This window comes from Hyla sarda, unplaced genomic scaffold (genome assembly GCF_029499605.1).
Source record: "Hyla sarda isolate aHylSar1 unplaced genomic scaffold, aHylSar1.hap1 scaffold_345, whole genome shotgun sequence".
NCBI lineage: Eukaryota > Metazoa > Chordata > Amphibia > Anura > Hylidae > Hyla > Hyla sarda.
This window is the reverse complement of record NW_026610208.1, coordinates 130,346-152,067: the sequence shown is the minus strand read 5'-3', so window position 1 is coordinate 152,067 and position 21,722 is coordinate 130,346. Positions and strand designations below refer to the sequence as shown.

The window sequence follows — 21,722 nt, the reverse complement described above, 5'->3', positions numbered from 1 at the left end:
AGACCCTCCTACTGACCTTGTATCTGTAGGAGACCCTCAGAAGACATGATAATGACCTTGTACCTGTAAGAGACCCTCAGAAGACATGATAATGACCTTGTACCTGTAAGAGACCCTCAGAAGACATGATAATGACCTTGTACCTGTAGGAGACCCTCAGAAGACATGATAATGACCTTGTACCTGTAGGAGACCCTCAGAAGACATGGGGATGACCTTGTACCTGTAGGAGACCCTCAGAAGACATGATAATGACCTTGTATCTGTTAGAAGACCCTCCTACTGACCTTGTATCTGTAGGAGACCCTCAGAAGACATGATAATGACCTTGTATCTGTAAGAGACCCTCAGAAGACATGATAATGACCTTGTATCTGTAAGAGACCCTCAGAAGACATGATAATGACCTTGTACCTGTAGGAGACCCTCAGAAGACATGGGGATGACCTTATACTTGTAGGAGACCCTCAGAAGACATGGGGATGACCTTGTACCTGTAGGAGACCCTCAGAAGACATGGGGATGACCTTGTATCTGTAGGAGACCCTCAGAAGACATAATGACCTTGTATCTGTAGGAGACCCTCAGAAGACATGGGGATGACCTTGTATCTGTAGGAAACCCTCAGAAGACATAATGACCTTGTATCTGTAGGAGACCCTCAGAAGACATGATAATGACCTTGTATCTGTAGGAGACCCTCAGAAGACATGATAATGACCTTGTATCTGTAGGAGACCCACAGTAGACATGAGGTTGACCTTGTATCTGTAGGAGACCCTCAGAAGACATGGGGATGACCATGTATCTGTTAGAGACCCTCAGAAGATATAATGACCTTGTATCTGTAGGAGACCCTCAGAAGACATGGGGATGACCTTGTATCTGTAGGAGACCCTCAGAAGACATGATACTGACCTTGTATCTGTAGGAGACCTTCAGAGGACATAATGACCTTGTACCTGTAGGAGACCCTCAGAAGACATGACAATGACCTTGTATCTGTATGAGACCCTCAGAAGACATGACAATGACCTTGTATCTGTAGGAGACCCTCCGAAAACATGATACTGACCTTGTATCTGTAGGAGACCCTCAGAAGACACGATAATGACCTTGTATCTGTAGGAGACCCTCAGAAGACATGATAATGACCTTGTATCTGTAGGAGACCCTCAGAAGACATGATAATGACCTTGTATCTTTAGGAGACCCTCAGCAGACATGGGGATGACCTTGTATCTTTAGGAGACCCTCAGAAGACATGATAATGACCTTGTATCTGTAGGAGACCCTCAGTAGACATGGGGTTGACCTTGTATCTGTAGGAGACCCTCAGAAGACATGATAATGACCTTGTATCTGTAGGAGACCCTCAGAAGACATGATAATGACCTTGTACCTGTAGGAGACCCTCAGAAGACATGGGGATGACCTTGTACCTGTAGGAGACCATCAGAAGACATGGGGATGACCTTGTATCTGTAGGAGACCCTCAGAAGACATAATGACCTTGTATCTCTAGGAGACCCTCAGAAGACAAAATAATGACATTGTATCTGTAGGAGACCCTCAGAAGACATGATAATGACCTTTTATCTGTAGGAGACCCTCAGTAGACATGGGGTTGACCTTGTATCTGTAGGAGACCCTCAGAAGACATGATAATGACCTTGTATCTGTAGGAGACCCTCAGAAGACATGATAATGACCTTGTATCTGTAGGAGACCCTCAGAAGACACGATAATGACCTTGTATCTGTAGGAGACCCACAGTAGACATGAGGTTGACCTTGTATCTGTAGGAGACCCTCAGAAGACATGGGGATGACCATGTATCTGTTAGAGACCCTCAGAAGATATAATGACCTTGTATCTGTAGGAGACCCTCAGAAGACATGGGGATGACCTTGTATCTGTAGGAGACCCTCAGAAGACATGATACTGACCTTGTATCTGTAGGAGACCTTCAGAGGACATAATGACCTTGTACCTGTAGGAGACCCTCAGAAGACATGACAATGACCTTGTATCTGTATGAGACCCTCAGAAGACATGACAATGACCTTGTATCTGTAGGATACCCTCCGAAAACATGATACTGACCTTGTATCTGCAGGAGACCCTCAGAAGACACGATAATGACCTTGTATCTGTAGGAGACCCTCAGAAGACATGATAATGACCTTGTATCTGTAGGAGACCCTCAGAAGACATGATAATGACCTTGTATCTGTAGGAGACCCTCAGAAGACATGATAATGACCTTGTATCTGTAGGAGACCCTCAGAAGACATGATAATGACCTTGTATCTGTAGGAGACCCACAGTAGACATGAGGTTGACCTTGTATCTGTAGGAGACCCTCAGAAGACATGGGGATGACCATGTATCTGTTAGAGACCCTCAGAAGATATAATGACCTTGTATCTGTAGGAGACCCTCAGAAGACATGGGGATGACCTTGTATCTGTAGGAGACCCTCAGAAGACATGATACTGACCTTGTATCTGTAGGAGACCTTCAGAGGACATAATGACCTTGTACCTGTAGGAGACCCTCAGAAGACATGACAATGACCTTGTATCTGTATGAGACCCTCAGAAGACATGACAATGACCTTGTATCTGTAGGATACCCTCCGAAAACATGATACTGACCTTGTATCTGCAGGAGACCCTCAGAAGACACGATAATGACCTTGTATCTGTAGGAGACCCTCAGAAGACATGATAATGACCTTGTATCTGTAGGAGACCCTCAGAAGACATGATAATGACCTTGTATCTTTAGGAGACCCTCAGCAGACATGGGGATGACCTTGTATCTTTAGGAGACCCTCAGAAGACATGATAATGACCTTGTATCTGTAGGAGACCCTCAGTAGACATGGGGTTGACCTTGTATCTGTAGGAGACCCTCAGAAGACATGATAATGACCTTGTATCTGTAGGAGACCCTCAGAAGACATGATAATGACCTTTTACCTGTAGGAGACCCTCAGAAGACATGGGGATGACCTTGTACCTGTAGGAGACCCTCAGAAGACATAATGACCTTGTATCTGTAGGAGACCCTCAGAAGACATAATAATGACCTTGTATCTGTAGGAGACCCTCAGAAGACATGGGGATGACCATGTATCTGTAGGAGACCCTCAGAAGACATGATACTGACCTTGTATCTGTAAGAGACCCTCAGAAGACATAATGACCTTGTATCTGTAGGAGACCCTCAGAAGACATGGGGATGACCTTGGATCTGTAGGAGACCCTCAGAAGACATGATAATGACCTTGTATCTGTAGGAGTCCCTCAGAAGACATGATAATGACCTTGTACCTGTAGGAGACCCTCAGAAGACATGGGGATGACCTTGTACCTGTAGGAGACCCTCAGGAGACATGGGGATGACCATGTACCTGTAGGAGACCCTCAGAAGACATGATAATGACCTTGTATCTGTAGGAGACCCTCAGAAGACATGATAATGACCTTGTATCTGTAGGAGACCCTCAGAAAACATGATAATGACCTTGTATCTGTAGGAGACCACAGTAGACATGGGGTTGACCTTGTATCTGTAGGAGACCCTCAGAAGACATGATAATGACCTTGTATCTGTAGGAGACCCTCAGAAGACATGATAATGACCTTGTACCTGTAGGAGACCCTCAGAAGACATGGGGATGACCTTGTACCTGTAGGAGACCCTCAGGAGACATGGGGATGACCTTGTACCTGTAGGAGACCCTCAGAAGACATGATAATGACCTTGTATCTGTAGGAGACCCTCAGAAGGCATAATGACCTTGTATCTGTAGGAGACCCTCAAAAGACATAATGACCTTGTATCTGTAGGAGACCCTCAGAAGACATGGGGATGACCTTGTATCTGTATGAGACCCTCAGAAGATATAATGACCTTGTATCTGTAGGAGACCATCAGAAGACATAATAATGACCTTGTATCTGTAGGAGACCCTCAGAAGACATGGGGATGACCTTGTATCTGTAAGAGACCCTCAGAAGACATAATGACCTTGTATCTGTAGGAGACCCTCAGAAGACATGGGGATGACCTTGGATCTGTAGGAGACCCTCAGAAGACATGATACTGACCTTGTATCTGTAAGAGACCCTCAGAAGACATAATGACCTTGTATCTGTAGGAGACCCTCAGAAGACATGGGGATGACCTTGTATCTGTATGAGACCCTCAGAAGACATGACAATGACCTTGTATCTGTAGGAGACCCTCAGAAAACATGATACTGACCTTGTATCTGTAGGAGACCCTCAGAAGACATGACAATGACCTTGTATCTGTAGGAGACCCTCAGAAAACATGATACTGACCTTGTATCTGTAGGAGACCCTCAGAAGACATGATAATGACCTTGTATCTGTAGGAGACCCTCAGAAGACATGGGGATGACCTTGTATCTGTAGGAGACCCACAGCAGACATGGAGTTGACCTTGTATCTGTAGGAGACCCTCAGAAGACATGATAATGACCTTGTATCTGTAGGAGACCCTCAGAAAACATGACAATTACCTTGAATCTGTAGGAGACCATAAGAAATTGTGACGTTTAAAGAACTTTTCCTGTCTTCTCGCACTTTCCCATGGGCAGTGGACTCTCTTCTGGAGGCCGGGGTGAAGGTTCAGATTCACAGTCAGGATGAGCCCCCCTACATCGGTCAGCTGGGGTTCGGTGTGGCCCCAGGGTTCCAGACCTTTGTGTCCTGTCAGCAGCAGCAGGTATCCTTTCCTATCAGTCTGACCTCTGTGATGTGTGACGAGTAAGAGAACTTTTCTGTCCTGATTGTGATCAATGCTGTACCCCTGTATCTCCCCCCTGTATCTCCCCCCCCCCCTGTATCTCCCCCCCCCCCTGTATCTTCCCCGTATTACATTTATAAAGTATAAGACCATAAACTTACAGCAGCTGTGGTCACATGACCTTCTCCAAATCCTTGGTGTGATGATGATGTAGATGAAGATGGTGGATGATGATGGTGATGGTGGATGATGATGGTGGATGGTGATGGTGGATGATGATGGTGGATGGTGATGGTGGATGATGATGGTGGATGATGATGGTGATGGTGGATGGTGATGGTGGATGGTGATGGTGGATGGTGATGGTGGATGATGGATGATGATGGTGATGGTGGATGATGATGGTGATGGTGGATGATGATGGTGGATGGTGATGGTGGATGATGATGATGGAGGATGATGATGGTGATGGGGGATGATGATGGTGATGTGGATGTAGATGATGATGGTGGATGATGATGGTGGATGATGATGGTGATGGAGGATGATGTGATGTGGATGATGATGGTGATGTGGATGATGTTGTAGATGATGGTGATGTGGATGATGATGGTGATGTGGATGATGGTGATGATGTAGATGATGGTGTGTAGAGATGAGTGAACGTATGAAAAATATTTGCAAAAAATGAGTTTCGGTCCGAATTTATTTGCGGCAAATCGCTATTAAAAACTGCTATTTCTTGCCTACAGAGAGCCTCAATAGGGGTGTAGAGCACTTTGCCTCATCCTAACACGCATATAGAGTGTGCTGGGGTAGTGACATAATACTGTTATTCAGAATAACATGCAGATTACAGGCATTGCTATTAGAATCACTTCTGCAGAGCGGCGATCTGGCAGCAGGGAGACCATAAGTTGTCAAGAGAATAAAGAGATTTTTATGTAATTTTTATTTAATTTAAATTTATTTAAATTTTTTGATTCTGGTGAGCATTGAGCTGGCGGTCCTCCACCAGGCGAGATACCACCTGTTCCAGCCCCTGCCTCTCAGTGCCCCCCTGACTATGAAAGTACAAATGTTTCATCTAATCAGTTATGGTTCATTGTTAAACCCTCCAAGATGTTTCATTGGATTCTTGTGATAATTCCACAGGTAATATGACGGCGACGACCATAGGGCCTCAGTCCTGAAAAGATTACATCGATTTTTTTTTTATAATTTTTTTTTAAATTTAAGATTTATATAAGATTCCCAAGTTTAATGTCCTGGTGTTTACTTTGAACTAATATTGTATGACAAGAAAAAATATTAGGGCTCAAGGTCAAGGACATTAAATAATAATAGTTTTATTAGTAATTATGTTATGCACAAAACACGGCATCGACTATATATAATAATAAAATTGTAAGTACTAAAATATATGGAAAAAATATAATATGTTTATATTGTGACCACCATAAAATAATATAATACATTCTCAATAAAATATATTCAATTCCAAGTTCATAAAAAATTCCAAGTTCATGAATATCAGCTCCAGAATCTAAAAGTCAGTTATTTTCCATAGAAAACCAGGTGCCAAAAGAGCTTCAATTAATAAAATGTTACTGTAGCAAATCACTTGGCAATTATAGGCATAAGTCTCAAGTATTGTAGCCAATAGCACCTGACAATCTAGGTGATGTATAAGTCTCGAGTAGTGTAACCAATAACAACTGCCAATCCGAGTGATGTAACCAATGGCAACCGTCAGTTTTGACTTATAGGCACCAGTACTTTGCAACCAAAAATGTTTCAGCAACAGCAGATCCTGTACTGTAATAAGCAATTGTCGGCAATGGATAATTTGTAGCGATTTATGCTTCTTCTATGCTCACCACCCCGGGATCACAAGCTTGTATCCTTGCTCTGGGCTGCGATGTCGTCTGTTAGCGATGTGAGAGAGTACCGCTGGAGGCTCGGCCGTCTCCTATAGTGGCGGTGTGGGTACTGGTGGGCTCCGGATTGCGGTGCCTGCAGCGCTTGCAAGGAGGATCCTCTGGAGGTGGCGTCCTCGTGGCAGCCAGGGCGCACGTAAGGGCTGGATATCGGGCTGATTGTCCTTTAAAACAGGTAGCTATCCTGTACAATATAGTGCAGCAATTTAGCTGGATTTATAGGAATTAATGGTGGTTACAGAAATGTTCACCGGGGGCTCTGGACGCGTTTCAGGACCTTCTCGGTCCTTTCTTCAGCAGAGATGAACATATATGTAGGGGCTCAGGTGATCGTACCGTGGTGGGACGATCCAAGCTATTTGGCCGCCAAATTGCAAGCTAAGTACCTCACTATTTTATTACTTCATATTTTCATTTACTGCACTATAGCTGAATAGCATGTTGTATCTATATACTCATGTTTTATCTATATCTTTGTGCTAGCAGTGTGCTGCTGTATTCTTCTGTTGCCATTTAAAAAATAAAACTATATAAAAAAAATATACATAAAAATATAAAAAGATATATAAAAAATAATACGTAAAAGTGTATAATTGCATGAAAAATCAGAGGGTGTGAGAGAGAGCCCGATAAAGGGTCCGTCGGGGAGCTGATAGTACAGCCTGCTGCCGATGGGCCGTCCAAAGGGACCCCTCTCGTGTCTATTCCAAAAAGCCAAATAGTTCCATGTCAGTGTTAAGGCCCCTAGGTGTTAGTGATCCAAATTCAAAGATTTTACGAGATTCTGCTCTTGACATTTTACTTATATAATTACTGCCCCGCCAATATCTTGGTGGACCTGTTGGAGAGCAATATATTTTAGATCATTCGGATTTCCTTGGTGACAATATTTAAAATGTGCCGACGGGGTGTTTTTCATTTAGTTTTTTAATATATGACGCAATCTGATTGATAGAGGAGGAGCTAACACTATATATTGCATAAGGCACTGACCCCCTACATATATGTTCATCTCTGCTGAAGAAATGACCGAGAAGGTCCTGAAATGCGTCCAGAGGCCCCGGTGAACATTTCTGTGACCACCATTAATTCCTATAAATCCAGCTAAATTGCTGCACTATATTGTACAGGATAGCTACCTGTTTTAAAGGACAATCAGCCTGATATCCAGCCCTTACGCCCGCCCTCACTGCCACGAGGACGCCACCTCCAGAGGATCCTCCTTGCAAGCGCTGCAGGCACAGCGATCCGGAGCCCACCAGTACCGGCACCGCCACTATAGGAGACGGCCGAGCCTCCAGCGGTACTCTCTCACATCGCTAACAGACGACATCGCAGCCCAGAGCAAGGATACAAGCTTGTGATCCCGGGGTGGTGAGCATAGAAGAAGCATAAGTCGCTACAAATTATCCATTGCCGACAATTGCTTATTACAGTACAGGATCTGCTGTTGCTGAAACATTTTTAGTTGCAAAGTACTGGTGCCTATAAGGGAAAACTGACGTTTGCCATTGGTTACATCACTCTGATTGGCAGTTGTTATTGGTTACACTACTCGAGACTTATACATCACCTAGATTGTCAGGTGCTATTGGCTACAATACTTGAGACTTATGCCCATAATTGCCAAGTGATTTGCTACAGTAACATTTTATTAATTGAAGCTCTTTTGGCACCTGGTTTTCTATGGAAAATAACTGACTTTTAGATTCTGGAGCTGATATTCATGAACTTGGAATTTTTTATGAACTTGGAATTGAATATATTTTATTGAGAAATTATTGTAATATTTTATGGTGGTCACAATATAAACATATTTTATTATTATATATAGTTGATGCCGTATTTTCACAAGGGCCCTGTGTAACACGAACTCCACTATCCCATTTAATTAACATTTTATTGTACATAACATAATTACTAATAAAACTATTATTATTTAATGTCCTTGACCCCTAATATTTTTTCTTGATATATTTATTTACATTTTTCGACACTGTGGGTATAAGTGTCTATATTGGGTAGCCCAGGTTGACTTGATAATTAGATTGACTGGAGCCTCTTCATATTTCTGATATAATCTTGTATGACCACAAACCCAATCTAACAAGGAGTCACATGGCGACACAATGATAGAGCCTAGAGGTGGCAGCAGCATGAGGAGACCATAATCTGGCAGAATGTCACAGCCTGGAATTGGTGGCAGCACGAGGAGACCATATAGTGGCAGAACAACCAAGTTTGGAGGTGACAACAGCCTGACAAGACCATAGGGCCACACAATAGTGAAAATGAAAGATATTTTTGAAATTTTAAAATTAAAGATTTTAAATATATTAAAATGTAAAAAATTTAATTTAAGGTGCCAACAGCATAAGGAGACCATATGGTGGCACAATGACACAGCCTGGAGTTGGCAGCAGCATGAGTAGACAATAGGGCTTCACAATCCCTAAGATAAAAAGATGAATTTTAAAATGTAAATTGAATATTTATGGTAGTGCTACCATAAAATATTTGTAGGTAATGTACCAGGCCCAGCAGCATCAGTAAACCATATATTGGCTGAATGACACAGCCTGGAGGTGGTGGAAGCATGAGGAGACCATATAGTGGCTGAATGGCACAGCCTGGAGGTGGCTGAAGCATGAGGAGACCATATAGTGGCTGAATGACACAGCGTGGAAGTGTTGGAAGCATGCGGAGACCATATAGTGGCTGAATGGCACAGCCTGGAGGTGGCTAAAGCATGAGGAGACCATATAGTGGCTGAATGACACAGCGTGGAGGTGTTGGCAGCATGAGGAGACCATATAGTGGCTGAATGACACAGCGTGGAGGTGTTGGCAGCATGAGGAGACCATAAAGTGGCTAGATGGCACAGCCTGGAGTTGGTGGCAGCATGAGGAGACCATATAGTGACTGAATGGCACAGGCTGGAGGTGGCTGAAGCATGAGGAGAACATATGGTGGCAGAATGAGACAGCCTGGAGTGTGGCTGAAGTATGAGGAGAACATATGGTGGCAGAATGAGACAGCCTGGAGGTGGCAGCAGCAGCATCAGGAGTCCTGAAAGTGAACCGGTGACAGAGTGGTGCGGTGGGTGGCAATACCAGTACCTGGTGACGAAGGTGGGTGAAAAAAGGTCTGATGCGGAGAAATGTTTGTAACTGGGGAGCAGTGCCTTAAATCTGTTTGGCACTATCCATATTTGTGAAGTGTTGGTTTGGCACCATGGTCAATCTTCTCTGATGCATCAGGCATTGGTGGGTGGAAATCCTGACTGATTCATCTTCACAAAGGTCAGTCTTTCCACATTTTTCGTGGACAGACGAGTTCTCCTTGGGGTGACTATGGCCCCGGCCGCATTAAACACCCGCTCTGATGGCACACTACTGGCTGGGCAGGACAGCTTTTCCAGGGCAAACTCTGCTAGTTGCGGCCACAAATAAAGTTTGGCTTCCCAGAAGTCCAGCGGATCTTCAATGGTTGTTGGCATGGCCATCTCAAGGTATGCCACCACCTGCTGGTTCAGGTCCTGCTCCAGGTCTACCTGCTGCTGATGAGTTGCTTCACTATGCGGGTGAAGAAAGCTACTCATCAGCGACTGTAGACTCAAGCTGCTGCTGATGGAGCTGGTACTGCTCCTGCCACCCCTCCCCTCCCCAGCAGCCATGGCAGTGGAGCGCAGAGGGCCCCCAGATTCAGACCTGCGAGAGGATGTACGACTGCACCGATAGACATCGTCCAACTGACTACATAGGATGTCTCTGTAGTAGGTCAGTTTGTCCTCCCTCTCTGTGGGTGTAAAAAAGGCCCCCATTTTGTGCCGGTAGCGAGGGTCCAATAAGGTGGAGAGACAGAAGTCATCCCGCTGCTGAACGGTGACAATTTGGCGGTCACTATGCAAGCAAGTGAGCATGCATCATGCCATTTGTGTAAGTGACTCAGAGGGACTCCCTGCCTCCATCTCCACTGTATACTGCCATGGTGTGTCTGGGTCCCTGTCTCGCCTTCCTCATAACCCTTTAGCTCCTCTGGCTGCTCCTGCTCCTCTCCTGTCAGATGACTAAAAGAAAACACCCATTTCGCAAAACCTAAAAACTGTGCTCCACTGTGCCCCTCCCCCTCCTCCAGTTCAGCCCCCACAGGGCCCATATAGCCTGGAGATGTAGGCGCCACAGCTCCAGTGCCCTGACCAGCCATAGTTTCCAACACGTGATGTAAGAAGTGAAGCAGTGGAATTACGTCGTTCATACTGTAATCCTGGCGACTTACAAATAATGTGGCTTCCTCAAAGGGCCTCAGCAAACGGCAGGTGTCACGTATGAGCTGCCACTGGTTCACATTGAAGTTACACAGGGGAGTACTCCTATCTGCTTGGATCATCAAAAAATCGGTGATGGATTTTCTCTGTTCGTACAGTTGGTCCAACATATGGAGGATGGAATTCCAACATGTGGCAACGTCACAAATCAGACTATGTTGGGGGATACTGTTCTGACGCTGCAGCTAAAGGAGGGTGTGCTTGGCGGTGTACGAGTGGCTGAAGTGCACAGTTTCCTTCCCATTGTTAGGACGTCTTGCAAATGGGGGAAACACTTCAGGAACTGCTTCACCAGATTGAACACGTGTGCCATGCAGGCCGCATGGCTCAGTCTTCCTAGTCGCAGCACAGACAAGATGTTCTTCCTGTTGTCGTTCACCATGGTTCTCATTTCCAGTTTTCGTGGAGTAAGCCATGCTCCGATTTCTTGATGAATTACTTTTAGCAGTTCCTCCCCTCTGTGACTTTTCGCTAAGGCAAACCATGTGAAGAACAGTGTGACACCGCCGTGCCCTGCACACATGGTATGCTGGAGGGGCACTGAGACTTGTCCATCCAGATGAGGCTGAGGACACGGTGGAGGTTGAGGAGGCAGATTTGCACACTGTCACAGGACCAACGGGCTGACAGCGTGGAGGAGGAAGTGGCGTGACCTATCCAAGTTGGTGTTGGGGCTGTGCAGGAACCAGATTCACCCAGTGAGCCGTAAAGGACATGTATTGTCCCTGACCATAGTTACAGCTCCATACTTCGGTGCTGCCTTGCACTTTGGAACACACCGACAGGTTCAAGGACTGGCCCACCTTCTCTTCCATAAAATTGTGCAGAGCTGGTACTGCCTTCTTAACAAAGAAATGATGGCTTGGCACTCTCCACCTCGGCTCAGCACAAGCCATCAGTTCTCTGAAAGGTGCAGAGTCTACGACTTGGAAAGGGAAGGACTGCACCACCAGCAACTTGAACAGGAGCACATTAAGCTTCTGCGCAGTTGGATGAGTGGGCGCATACTGTTGTCTCTTGGACATGGCTTCGCCGATGGATTGTTGGCGGAATGGCTGTCTAAAAGCAGGAGAAGCAGGAGCATCTGGAGCGACAGAAGGAGGGTTTGACACACAGCTCCCTTCGGCTGAGGTGGTGGAGCCTTGGCTGGATGAAGGAGGGAGCGGATGGCCACTGGGTGATGTAGCAGGCTGGACCACTACATCGGAGCCACGGTTCTCCCAGGCCGCTTTATGGTGGCGAAGCATGTTGATGCAGGGCCGTGGTGCCAACATTGGGACCCTGGCCACGCTTTACCTTCTGCCGACATATGGTTACGTGAACCTCCTCCAGATGCTTGACGAAAATCTGCCACACTGCCGAGTAGCGGATTTTCCCACCTACAGTCCGCACTAATTGACTGCTACTGCCGCCGTCTCCAGGAACCCCTGTTCCACTACCTCCCGGGAAGGTAGGCTGCCGCGAAGCAGGTGGTCTCCCGGCACGTTTGGCTCCAGACTTTCTACTTCTGCCACCATGCTGACTGCCAACCATGCTACCGCCTTGCTGCCTCAAGGGCAACCTGCAACTCTCTTCTCCTGATGATGATGAAGCCCCTTCTGCCCCCGGCTCCCAATTGCAATCGGCTTCATCATCATCATCAAGTTGTGTGCACGTCACTGATGTCCTCCTCAGGTTCCTCAACAGTGTCTGCTTCAGGACCCTGAACCCTGGCAACACCGCCTCCCACGTCACTCTCCGCATCACTACTTGGCCGCCTAGCAGAGCAAGCAGCGCATGTCTCCTCCCCTTCTTGGCTGTCCAGTAGCTGCTGACTGTCCTCTATTAGATCGTCCTCAGTAAATAGTGGAGCTGAACCCACAGTATAAGATACTTCTTCAGGAGAGGGAACAGCATAGGACAAAGGAAATGGGAGGACAGGGACTGCTCCCGGGCCATGCCAACTGAGGGTTGTGTCTGAGGAACCCACCGACTGTTGACTGGGGGTGTCAGATGTCACTTGTGAGGAAGTGTATGATCGTGTTAACCAATCGATGATTGCAGATGGGTTGCTGGTTGAGACACAACCGCTGGCTGATAACGGGAGCTCAGGCCTCTCACTGCGACTCCTGCTGCCACTCGCCCCAAGTCTGCTGGGACCCCTGCCTGATGAATTTAGGCCACTGCCACTCCTCTGTGCACGTCCTGGCACTTCTCTGCCTGACATACTTATTGCGTATATAAGGGGAGTACAATACACTTCACTACGCTTAAAACAGTATTTGCCTAGAACAGCAGCCGGCGATTACTTTTGTCTGTCCTTTCACATTATCTAGGCCCTTGACAGATTAACATATACAAAATAGTACACTACTTAGATGTACGTATGTGGTATGCACTTATGAGGGCAGAAAAAATGCTCTACAGTAAACTTAAAAAAAAAAATTTAAAAACACCAACAGTACACAACAGTGCTGCAGCACACAGTCGCTGTGTACTAAACACAAAATTGCACTCTGTCACAGACTATTAGGAATGGACTGCTGGGTATTATACCGTCTACAGACTAGTATAACCAGCAGATGATTTTTTGTGGAACAAAGACACAGAATTGCGCTGAAAAATTCTTCCTGCCTCCTCTGCTAAGGTTTATGAAGTTGATGCAGCTTGTTGAAATGTATGAGACAACACACAGCTCTCTGCCCATCTCTGTAATACTATGCCGAAGAAAGTGACTGGGAGGTTAATGGCTGCAGTAAAAAAAAACACTGCTCTCCGTCCACGAGAACGCTAATGTGACAAGGAGGATGCTAAACGCTGCTGGAATGCTCTTTTCTGTGTAACACACACACAGTGATATTTGTCCTATCTCTCTGCAGTGTAATGAATGATATGACGAGCCGCAAAATGGCTGCCGATTATATAGGGCTGGGACATCACAGGGTTGACTGACTGCTCATAGGCTGCATCCTACATGTGATTCAGGGTCATCCCACCTACTTCCCTTCCCGCCTTCCCAGCGTTCCTTGCCCCATATACTGACATGTGGATCCGCCATTTTAGATACCCTGGAGCCTGGGCCACAGGAAATGGAGTTTAATGAAGCGATTCATGCGATAGAATCACGGCAATATTTGCATTAGTTGCGAATCAAATATTTCCTGAAATTCGTAACGAATTTGGGTTCTTCAGCTTCGATTCGCTCATCTCTGATGTGGATGGTGATGTAGATGATGGTGATGTAGATGTAGATGTAGGTGATGGTGATGGTGATGTAGATGATGGTGATGGTGATGTAGATGATGGTGATGTAGATGATGGTGATGGTGATGTAGATGATGGTGATGTAGATGATGGTGATGTAGATTATGGTGATGTAGATTATGGTGATGTAGATTATGGTGATGTAGATTATGGTGATGTAGATTATGGTGATGGTGATGTAGATGATGATGATGGTGATGTAGATGATGGTGAAGTAGATGATGGTGATGTAGATGATGGTGATGTAGATGATGGTGATGTGGATGTAGATGATGGTGATGGTGATGTGGATGTAGATGATGTGATGTGGATGTAGATGGCGGTGATGTAGATGGTGATGTAGAAGGTTGAAGTAGATGGTGATGTAGATAGTGGTGATGATGGTGGTGATGTAGATGGTGATGTAGGTGGTGATGATGTGGATGGTGATGTAGATGGTGATGATGTAGATGGTGATGTAGGTGGTGATGATGTTGATGTAGATCGTGATGTAAATGGTGATGTAGATAGTGGTAATGATGGTGGTGATGTGGATGGTGATGTAGATGGTGGGGATGTAGATGGTGATGATGTAGATGTTGATGTAGATGGTGGTGATGTAGATGGTGATGTAGAAGATTGAAGTAGATGGTGATGTAGATGATGATGATGTAGATGGTGGTGATGTAGATGTGTATGGTTATGTGGATGGTGATGATGTAGATGGTGGTGATGTAGATGTGTATGGTTATGTGGATGGTGATGATGTAGATGGTGGTGATGTAGATGTGTATGGTTATGTGGATGGTGATGATGTAGATGGTGGTGATGTAGATGTGTATGGTTATGTGGATGGTGATGATGTAGATGGTGGTGATGTAGATGTGTATGGTTATGTGGATGGTGATGATGTAGATGGTGGTGATGTAGATGTGTATGGTTATGTGGATGGTGATGATGTAGATGGTGGTGATGTAGATGTATATGGTTATGTGGATGGTGATGATGTAGATGGTGGTGATGTAGATGTGTATGGTTATGTGAATGGTGATGATGTAGATGGTGGTGATGTAGATGTGTATGGTTATGTGGATGGTGATGATGTAGATGGTGGTGATGTAGATGTGTATGGTTATGTGGATAGTGATGATGTAGATGGGGATGATGTAGATGTGGATGATGTAGATGGTGATGATGTAGATGGTGATGATGTAGATGGTGGTGATGTAGACAATGGTGATGTAGACGATGGTGATGTAGATGGTGATGATGTAGATGGTGGTGATGTAGATGTGTATGGTTATGTGAATTGTGATGATGTAGATGGTGATGATGTAGATGGTGGTGATGTAGATGGTGGTGATGTAGACAATGGTGATGTAGATGGTGAAGATGTAGATAGTGATGATGTAGATGGTGATGATGTAGATGGTGATGATGTAGACAATGGTGATGTAGACGATGGTGATGTAGACGGTGATGATGTAGACAATGGTGATGTAGATGGTGAAGATGTAGATAGTGATGATGTAGATGGTGATGATGTAGACAATGGTGATGTAGACGATGGTGATGTAGATGGTGGTGATGTAGATGTGTATGGTTATGTGAATTGTGATGATGTAGATGGTGATGATGTAGATGGTGGTGATGTAGATGGTGGTGATGTAGACAATGGTGATGTAGATGGTGAAGATGTAGATAGTGATGATGTAGATGGTGATGATGTAGATGGTGATGATGTAGACAATGGTGATGTAGACGATGGTGATGTAGACGGTGATGATGTAGACAATGGTGATGTAGATGGTGAAGATGTAGATAGTGATGATGTAGATGGTGATGATGTAGACAATGGTGATGTAGACGATGGTGATGTAGATGGTGATGATGTAGATGGTGGTGATGTAGATGTGTATGGTTATGTGAATTGTGATGATGTAGATGGTGATGATGTAGATGGTGGTGATGTAGATGGTGATGTAGATGGTGATGTAGATGGTGATGATGTAGATGGTGATGATGTAGATGATGGTGAGGAGGAGGATGTGACTGGTGGGGTAGATGGTGATGTGGATGATGGTGATGTTGATGATGATGATGTGGAGGAGGATGCCAGAACATGTCAGTAGCCCAGAGGTTAAGAAATGACAAGCTCAGAGTCCTATCTACAAATGCCTGCAGTTTAGGTAATAAAATCAATGAACTTGGGTCAATAATGGCATCTGATAATGTAGATTTAGTGGCTGTTACTGAGGCATGGTTTAATGAAAGTAATGAGTGGGACATATCCATACCAGGGTCCTCTTTATACAGAAGAGAAAGAGAAGGCAAGAAAGGAGGAGGAGTGGCCCTATATGTGAAAGATAGCATAAAATCTAACCTAATACAAGTTATTTAGGCCAACATAGAGTCAGTTTGGGTTACATTGCAGTTTGGTAATCATGCAGTATTTCGTGTAGGTGTGATATATAGACCACCTGGCCAAGTTAAAGAAGTAGATGATCTACTAGTTGAAGAAATAGCTAAAATGACAATGAAAGGAGAAGTTATCATTATGGGAGATTTCAATCTTCCGGATTTAAACTGGAAAACCAAAATAGGTAGTTCTGCCAGGAGTCCAGATATTCTAAATTCCCTACTGGGATCATCTCTACAACAAGTGGTTGGGGAGCCAACACGGAAGGAGGCCATTTTGGATTTGGTATTCACAAATGGGGATTTTGTATATGATGCTATTTTAGGCGAAAGCTTGGGATCTAGTGATCAAAGGTCAGTGTGGGATCTAGTGATCAAAGGTCAGTGTGGGATCTAGTGATCAAAGGTCAGTGTGGGATCTAGTGATCGCCAGTCAGTGTGGGATCTAGTGATCACCAGTCAGTGTGGGAATCTAGTGATCACCAGTCAGTGTGGGATCTAGTGATCACCAGTCAGTGTGGGATCTAGTGATCACCAGTCAGTGCGGGATCTAGTGATCACCAGTCAGTGCGGGATCTAGTGATCACCAGTCAGTGCGGGATCTAGTGATCACCAGTCAGTGCGGGATCTAGTGATCACCAGTCAGTGCGGGATCTAGTGATCACCAGTCAGTGTGGGATCTAGAGATCACCAGTCAGTGTGGTTTAATATAAGAACAGTGAAGGGGTCACACCACACAAAAACAAAAGTTTTAGATTTTAGAAAAACCGACTTTTCAAAAATGAGATTAGTCATAAATGAGTCCCTATCATACTGGAATGGATTACATGGAGTCCAGGAGAAATGGGACTACTTAAAAGACGCAACAGAAAGGCAACAGAAAATTGCATTAGACTTGTCAGTAAAAGCAGAAAAAGGAAGAGACCACTGTGGTACTCAGCAGAAGTGGCCAAAATCATAAAAAACTAAAAACTTAGTAATTATAAAACAACCCAGAGCAATGAAGATGGGAAATCTACAAGACTAGGCAGAAAGAGGCCAAGCAAGTTATAAGAACTTCTAAAGCGCAGGCAGAAGAAAAACTAGCTCAGTCTGTGAAAAAGGGGATAAGACATTCTTCAGATATATAAATGAAATAAGGAAAATAAAACAAGGAATAACTAATTTAAAACCAAAGGAAGGAAGGTATGTAGAAGAGAATAAGGGGCGAGCCGACTGCCTTAATGTCTTCTGTTCAGTTTTTACAGAAGAAAAAGAAGGAAAAGAACCTCCATTAGGGAGGAAGACTAAGGAATCATGTGATGCATGTGTCTTTACAGAGGAAGAGATTCTACGTTTGCTTTCTAAAGTGAAGACAAATAAGTCACAGGGGCCTGATGGGATACACCCAAAATTATTAAAAGAGCTTAGTGGTGAGCAAGCAAAACCGTTAACAGATTTATTTAACCAATCAATGGTAACAGGAGTCGTCCCGGAAGATTGGAAATTAGCGAATGTCGTGCCCATTCACAAGAAAGGTGGTAGCGAGGGATCAGGTGACTATAGGCCAGTAAGTCTGACATCAATAGTGGGGAATTAATGGAAACCCTACTAAAGGATAGGATTGTGGAACATCTAAAATCCATGGATTGCAAGATGAAAAACAACATGGGTTTACTTCAGGGAGATCATGTGACTAATCTTATTGATTTTTTTTTACTGGGTGACTAAAATAATAGATGGGGGAGGGGCAGTAGACATCGCATATCTAGATTTTAGGCTTTTGACACTGTCCACGTAGGAGACTCATCAATAAACTACAGTCATTGAGCTTGGACTCCATATTGTTGAGTGGATTAGGCAGTGGCTGAGTGACAGATAACAGAGGGTTGTAGTCAATGGAGAATATTCAGAGCGAGGACTTGTTACCAGTGGGGACCTCAGGGATCTGTACTGGGACCAGTATTGTGTAATCTCTTCATTAATCATATTACAGAAGGTCTCGATGGTTTTGGTCTTTTTGCTGATGACACAAAGATATGTAACAGGGTTGATGTTCCTGGAGGATCCGACAAATGGAAAAGGATTTAGGAAAACTAGAAGAATGGTCAGAACTCTGGACACTGACATTTAATGTGGATAAGTGCAAGATAATGCCCCTGGGGGGGTAAAAACCCTCGGGCAGAATATAGAACATGTGACACAGTCCTGGCCTCAGTATCTGAGGAGAGGGATTTAGGAGGAATTATTTCAGAAGACTTAAAGGTAGGAAGACAATGTAATAGAGCAGCAGGAAACGCTAGCAGAATGCTTGGGTGAGGTATAAGTAGTAGAGAGAAGTGCTCATGGTTAATAGGGAGAGGTATAAGCAGTAGAGAGAAGTGCTCATGGGTGTATAGGGAGAAGTATAAGCAGTAGAGAGAAGGGCTCATGGGTGTATAGGGAGAGGTATAAGCAGTAGAGAGAAGTGCTCATGGGTGTATAGGGAGAGGTATAAGCAGTAGAAAGAGAGAAGTGCTCATGGATGTATAGGGAGAGAAGTATAAGTAGTAGAGAGAAGTGCTCATGGATGTATAGAGAGAGGTATAAGCAGTAGAAAGAGAGAAGTGCTCATGGGTGTATAGGGAGAGGTATAAGCAGTAGAGAGAAGTGCTCATGGATGTATAGGGAGAGGTATAAGCAGTAGAAAGAGAGAAGTGCTCATGGATGTATAGGGAGAGGTATAAGCAGTAGAGAGAAGTGCTCATGGATGTATAGGGAGAGGTATAAGCAGTAGAGAGAAGTGCTCATGGATGTATAGGGAGAGGTATAAGCTGTAGAGAGAAGTGCTCATGCCGCTGTACAGAACACTGGTGAGACCTCAATTGGAGTATTGTGCGCAGTACTGGAGGCCGCATCTCCAGAAGGATATAGATTCTCTAGAGAGAGTTCAGAGAAGATACTAAACTAGTCCATGGAGGATAAAACTTACCAGGAAAGGTTACAGGACCTGATCATGTATAGAAGAAAGAAGAGACTGAGGGAGATGATAGAGACTTTATATACAGAAAGGGAATTAACACGGTAAAGGAGGAGAAGATATAGAAGAGAAGAAAAACTACCACAAGAGGACATAGTGTTATATAGAGGACATAGTGTTATATAGAGCACATACTGTTATATATAGAGGATATAGTGTTATATAGAGGACATAGTGTTATATAGAGCACATACTGTTATATATAGAGGATATAGTGTTATATAGAGGACATAGTGTTATATAGAGGACATAGTGTTATATAGAGGACATAGTGTTATATATATATATAGAGGACATAGTGTTATATAGAGGACATAGTGTTATATATAGAGGACATAGTGTTATATAGAGGACATAGTGTTATATAGAGGACAGAGTGTTATATAGAGGACATAGTGTTATATAGAGGACATAGTTATATATTAGAGGGGAAAGGTTTCTGCAGTAATATCAGGAAGTATTACATTACTGAGAGAGTAGTGGATGCATGGAATAGTCTTCCTGCAGAAGTGGTCGCTGCAAATACAGTGAAGGAGTTTAAACCTGGGATAAGCATAAGGCTATCCTTCATATAAGATAGGGATAGTATAAGGCTATCCTTCATATAAGATATGGATAGGTATAAGGCTATCCTTCATATAAGATAGAGATAGGTATAAGGCTATCCTTCATATAAGATAGAGATAGGTATAAGGCTATCCTTCATATAAGATAAGGATAGGTATAAGGCTATCCTTCATATAAGATAGGGATAGGTATAAGGCTATCCTTCATATAAGATATGGATAGGTATAAGGCTATCCTTCATATACGATAGAGATAGGTATAAGGCTATCCTTCATATAAGATAGATAGGTATAAGGCTATCCTTCATATAAGATAGGGATAGTATAAGGCTATCCTTCATATAAGATAGAGATAGGTATAAGGCTATCCTTCATATAAGATAGGGATAGGTATAAGGCTATCCTTCATATAAGATAGGGATAGGTATAAGGCTATCCTTCATATAAGATAGAGATAGGTATAAGGCTATCCTTCATATAAGATAGAGATAGGTATAAGGCTATCCTTCATATAAGATAGAGATAGGTATAAGGCTATCCTTCATATAAGATAGGGATAGGTATAAGGCTATCCTTCATATAAGATAGAGATAGGTATAAGGCTATCCTTCATATAAGATAGAGATAGGTATAAGGCTATCCTTCATATAAGATAGAGATAGGTATAAGGCTATCCTTCATATAAGATAGATAGGTATAAGGCTATCCTTCATATAAGATAGGGATAGTATAAGGCTATCCTTCATATAAGCTAGAGATAGGTATAAGGCTATCCTTCATATAAGATAGGGATAGGTATAAGGCTATCCTTCATATAAGATAGGGATAGGTATAAGGCTATCCTTCATATAAGATAGAGATAGGTATAAGGCTATCCTTCATATAAGATAGAGATAGGTATAAGGCTATCCTTCATATAAGATAGAGATAGGTATAAGGCTATCCTTCATATAAGATAGGGATAGGTATAAGGCTATCCTTCATATATGATAGAGATAGGTATAAGGCTATCCTTCATATAAGATAGAGATAGGTATAAGGCTATCCTTCATATAAGATAGGGATAGGTAGAAGGCTATCCTTCATATAAGATAGGGATAGTATAAGGCTATCCTCCATATAAGATAGGGATAGTATAAGGCTATCCTTCATATAAGATAGAGATAGGTATAAGGCTATCCTTCATATAAGATAGGGATAGTATAAGGCTATCCTTCATATAAGATAGGGATAGGTATAAGGCTATGCTCCATATAAGATAGGGATAGTATAAGGCTATCCTCCATATAAGATAGGGATAGTATAAGGCTATCCTCCATATAAGATAGGGCCAGGGACTATTCATAGTATTCAGATTATTGGGCCGACACCTTCTATGTTTCTATGGTGATGTGGATGATAATGTTGCCCATCATTTATGACCATTTTAGGAGACTCCATCCTGGGATCTCTGAAGTCGCTGGTTG

The 21,722-nt window shown here is 43.7% G+C and overlaps 1 protein-coding gene across 4 annotated transcripts in view; it reads left to right on the top strand.

Annotated features, from left to right (window-relative positions):
* LOC130331005 (acid-sensing ion channel 1C-like) overlaps window positions 1–21,722 on the top strand; it is a 186,301-nt gene that overhangs the window by 60,160 nt on the left and 104,419 nt on the right. For all 4 annotated transcript variants that reach the window (XM_056553662.1, XM_056553661.1, XM_056553660.1 and 1 more), the window contains one exon: window positions 4,637–4,764. In XM_056553662.1, the coding sequence (XP_056409637.1) occupies window positions 4,637–4,764 (128 nt within the window). The remainder of the gene's footprint in view (window positions 1–4,636; window positions 4,765–21,722) is intronic.